The 4775-nt window shown below is 39.6% G+C and overlaps 1 protein-coding gene across 2 annotated transcripts in view; it reads left to right on the top strand.

Annotated features, from left to right (window-relative positions):
• LOC119276375 (mitogen-activated protein kinase 16) overlaps positions 1-4555 on the top strand; it is an 11055-nt gene extending 6500 nt beyond the window's left edge. Inside the window, exons 5-10 of one of the 2 annotated variants that reach the window (XM_037557428.1) lie at positions 1528-1683; positions 1775-1912; positions 1981-2054; positions 2568-2669; positions 2991-3192; positions 4176-4555. In XM_037557428.1, the coding sequence (XP_037413325.1) occupies positions 1528-1683; positions 1775-1912; positions 1981-2054; positions 2568-2669; positions 2991-3192; positions 4176-4217 (714 nt within the window). In that variant the 3' untranslated portion in view covers positions 4218-4555. Of the gene's footprint in view, positions 1-1527; positions 1684-1774; positions 1913-1980; positions 2055-2567; positions 2670-2990; positions 3193-4175 lie in introns of those variants that run through there. The other variant, XM_037557429.1, reaches the window with a different exon arrangement.
• Positions 4556-4775: the final 220 nt, after the last annotated feature.

The following is a 4775-nucleotide window of genomic DNA, read 5'->3' as shown; positions in this document are numbered from 1 at the left end:
AACATAGTGGCTTCTTCGGTACCCACACGATGTTTGGAGCCCAGCGGAAAGGACCCTTTAATCTGTTGAAGGCTGATCTAGAACTGGGATCCCTTGCGTGTGAGTCCCAATAGCAGTGCCGTGGCGGACAAGTATTTGGCACGAATCAAATCAGCTCAGGCTTCGGAGCCCCTGCCCATTTTGGCCAAGTTTCCTAAGCTGTCTCACCATTAGGCCGATGTTCATCAACTTCATATGCAAATTTCCCAGACCCCCAAGTCCTTGGGTTTACACACGTCAGCCCATTTGACCATGTGTTATTTACGCTTGCTCTCAGTTCCTTCCCAAAAGAACCTGGACCGTTGTGAATCCAGAGCGATGTGGATTCTGCCAGGAGCAGGTACATCCCAATGATAGATAGGCAGATGGAGGGCAACTTTCCAGGTAGATAGTTGCGCTGAGGGGATACTTGATAACCAGTGCAGTTCGGTAGCATATGTAATTGGGAGAATCACTGACGAGGCTCGCTGCTGGAAGGAGGCAGGGCTATCCCTCCTAAAGACTATTTGAGCCACCCTGATCTGGTTCAATGGTGTGTAGTAATGTAATCTAGCTGGCTTTGTTGTTACTCCCGGGCACCAGCACCGACCCCCATCTCTAATTTGTAACAATACTGTTATGTTTCTTCTCCTTCATTAATGAAATATGCAGCATCCAGCTGTCTCTTCGTCAAATGATAGATAGGTAGGAGTTGGTCCGGATCAGTTTTCTCCCAAGGACATAAACTTCCCTTTCCAAGGCTCCACCCTGTTGCAACTTGTACTACGGATGCACAACAGTTTCAGAAATCAAATATGTCGATCAATAATCTGAACATCTCTTTTTCCTGAAAAACTAGCATACTTTGCCATTCAATTAAGAATAGCAATAATACACAAGAGGCAGTTTATCAAACGAATCTGGCAGAAAACGCTGACCCTTCATTTGTACTGTACTATTTTTCTGTCAGAGACCTTTAGATAAATTTACTGCTATATTTTATAGCATGTTAATCAACCTGCTTAGCTAACAATATGACTATTTATTTGAGCTTTCATCTTATAAATCCCTCTCCCCTTCAGCTTATTTTGGAAGATCTAATTTGTGGCCTAGGTTTTAACAAAGTATCTAGCCGCAAAGAATTAAATGTGTTTGGCCTATTTTTAAATTTCACAAACCGCTAAGATGAACCTGAAGCTTGGCCAAACAGATCCAAAGTTTGGACTAATTCATGGATCTACAGATAATTCGTTCTGCTGTTCCAAGTGTATATTGCATTTGCATTCTGAAACTTTTGGATAATGCTTCAGTCTTTTTGATTAATTGTACTAGTATGATTTTTGTGATTATCTTCACCTTGAAATAATATTTCCTAATAAAAAATATTTGAACAAAGGAACAATACAGATAGTGAGTAATATTTGTTCCGCTAAGTACTTTTCTAAGTGATAAATCATGTTCAGAAATGTTTCTTAAACTCTATCTGTTGCCTATTTGTACTGCATGCAGATTCGAAACGAAAAAGCTCGGCGATATTTGGGAAACATGAAAAAAAAGCATCCAATACCTTTTTCTCAGAAGTTTCCCGGTGTGGACCCCATGGCACTCCATTTGCTTGAGCGTCTTCTTGCTTTTGATCCCGCAGATCGGCCAACAGCTGCAGAGGTAGGAAATATAATCAACAAGAATGTTAGCTCAAAATGCTCGATTCTTTTGTTATATATTCGATACTGATATGATATCAATGTAATTCAAGGCCTTGGCAGACCCATACTTTACTGGATTGGCAAATTCTGAACTCGAACCCACAACGCAACCCATCTCGAGACTTGAGTTTGAGTTTGAGAGAAGGAAGCTGGGCAGAGAGGACGTACGTGAATTAATTTACAGGGAGGTAATGTCAGTCAACTGTACGCTGGGGATTATGGTAGTAGTCTTTACTAATGCATGAGGTATCTCTAGATTTTAGAGTACCATCCTCAGATGTTGCATGAGTATCTTCGTGGTGGAGATCAGGCAAACTTTCTTTACCCAAGGTGAGTTTGGACAAAATGCTTTGATCCACCCTTGTTACAAGAAGAAAGATATACATGTGTTATCTATGTAATGTTTTGTTCCGTTAGTAAAGTTTGCTTTTGACAATGATAGGCATATGTTTCAGTAGGTGTTATTCGTTGAACTTTTTGCATGCTACAACTTGAGTGGAGGTGAGAAAGAAAAGCATACCGGTGCACATTATGATCCTACGAATATAACGAGCAATGTGTAGCTTAAAATATTATTTTGATAATCGTTGAAATATCATTATCAAGCAACTGCATATGTTGAGGCTGTTTAACGTAATCAGTTGCGATGTGGTAATGGCGTTTTTCTTGTGTTAAACAATGGTCCCTTTGGATTTTGATGTACAAGCTTTTCATTTCCCTAAATAAAAATTTATGCTATTGTAAACCTTATTCGAATATGCCAAACAGGAAACACCATTTCTTTAACCACAGTTATGATTGGTTAAGATATTGCCAGTATACTAACTGATATATTATTGCCAGTGGGGTGGATCGTTTCAAGAGGCAATTTGTTCATCTCGAAGAAATCGGTGCTAAGGGTGAAAAGACTAGCCCGCAGCTGCGGCAGCATGCTTCCTTACCAAGGCAATACCTTTTTTTTACTGAAGAAAAGCATTATAGTTTACTCAGCTGGAGGTGTTTTTTTCATGTCATTAGAGTGAAATAGGATAATTCATTGATTTAAATTCTGCTGCATGAAGCAGAGTTCTGTATGCCTGCCATATGAGGTGGATCACGCAAAACTCATTTGAGTTTCTATAATCATTTTACAAATAATAAGCAATATGAACAACACATAGGGTGTGGCGTCGTTCCTCTTAGGTCTCTATAATAATAATAATAATAATTCATTGCCTGCATGCCTGTGATCTCTCTTGAACTAATATATCCTCTATCTTATCTCAGGGAAAGAGTTATCGGCAGCAGTGATGAGCCCGAAAAGCCAAATGCAGATTACTGTATAAAATTGCATGTAGGTGAGGTACCAGGTTACACATCGGTGACGGATGGCCTTAACAAGCCACTGTTGAATACTCGAAACTTCTTGAAGAGCGAAAGCATCGGTGCCTCCAAGTGCATCGTCGTCAAAGAAAAGCGAGAAAAAGATGTAAGTGCCGCGACAACATTACCTCCCTAATACTTAATAAAACCAAATATTTTGAGTTGACCTTTTTTTTCTAGTAATAACCAAAATGGATCAATGTCGAAAGTTGACCTAAAAATTATATGAAATGTTAAAAACCCGACCCCAGATTTTTAGCGCTAAAAATCTGACAATCAGATTTGCCATGCGAAAACAGATACAATTGCGTATAAGGATTTGCCATTGTTCTACAGTGCAAATTGCCATGTAGCATAAAAAAAACACAGAAAAATTGCCATGGTGCAGCGATTAATTGCCATGCGTTCGATCAGGATCCGACATACCTGAGGACGTCAGATTTTTAATACTATAAGTCTAACGTCAGATTTATATTGAGAAAATTATTGTCTAGATTTAAAGGCTCGATTGTCTATGCAAATGCGATATAGAACCCGATATGATGTTGTACTGCTTTTAAGTCAAGAGTTAAAGGCTCGATTGTCTACCACTCCCTTCATTCCATAATTCTTGTCATGGTTTTACTTCAAATTTGAAATTAAACCATGGTTAGAATTATGGGACGGAGGGAGTAATTCATAAATAACATGGTATGGTAAAAAGCTGTGTGATATGTGATTCGTATTTCCGAAATGAGCCAACATTGAGTCACAGAGTACGGAATAGTTCCAATGTCAATGTAGGTTGAGAAACTGAAAAAAATGCTTGAGTCTATTAAAGCTGAAAGCTCATTATGTATAGATAAGTTAAACTTTTGTGCATGTTGGTTGGATTTGTGTTTCTCAGAACAAACTGTCGTGGAGGGTAGGCAGTATACCTCTCTACAAGGGGTCCAGTTGTACCCTAGCAAAGTCCTTGGAATCCAGTAATTCGCATTGAGTGAACACATTGAAGTTCCACGCTATGAGTTGATTCTCTGATGTAATGTCCCCTATAACTTGGATAACGTTGCTATCAATCAAATTATGTGTGCTCCTTTGTTTTTGCAGGAGGAATCTATGTCTGAGTATATGCATGAAGCATCTGATTAGGAAGCGAAAAGGATTGTTCAACTCAAAAGTTTGTGATGGTACGGGGAAAACAGAAGCACGTCCGATCCATGGGGGCTTCACTTCAGAATCCCGAGCGCACGAATCAGATCGATGAACCACACTGGTGCCGGTGCCTGTGCCGGTGCCGGATAGTCATCTCATTGGTTAGCAGAGCCTAGGATTTATTTCAATTTTTTGGGCACAACTTTGATCGATGCTCCCATTCATGTAACTAGTAGAGTTTAGAATGTAACCAACAGAGTGTACAATTGTCCTTTTCTAAAACAGAGTGTACAATTGTAACCAACATATACTGGAGTACATGGCTCGACTTCTTATCATTCGTGCAGTGCTTTCTTACTACTTCCTCCGTCCCATAATATAAGAGCGTTTTGGATATTATACTAGTGTTAAAAACGTTCTTATATTACGGGATGGAGGGAGCACGTGACTTGATTCTCCTCGTTTCTGCTAATGCTAGCAAGTACTCCTTTCATAAAGAAATATAAGAGCGTTTAGACTGTACCGGGAGTTGAGAGATGGTGTGTACAGGGCGGG

This window comes from Triticum dicoccoides, chromosome 3B (assembly GCF_002162155.2).
Source record: "Triticum dicoccoides isolate Atlit2015 ecotype Zavitan chromosome 3B, WEW_v2.0, whole genome shotgun sequence".
Taxonomy (NCBI): Eukaryota; Viridiplantae; Streptophyta; class Magnoliopsida; order Poales; family Poaceae; genus Triticum; species Triticum dicoccoides.
The sequence above is the reverse complement of the archived record's forward strand: the minus strand, read 5'-3'. Positions and strand labels throughout refer to the sequence as shown.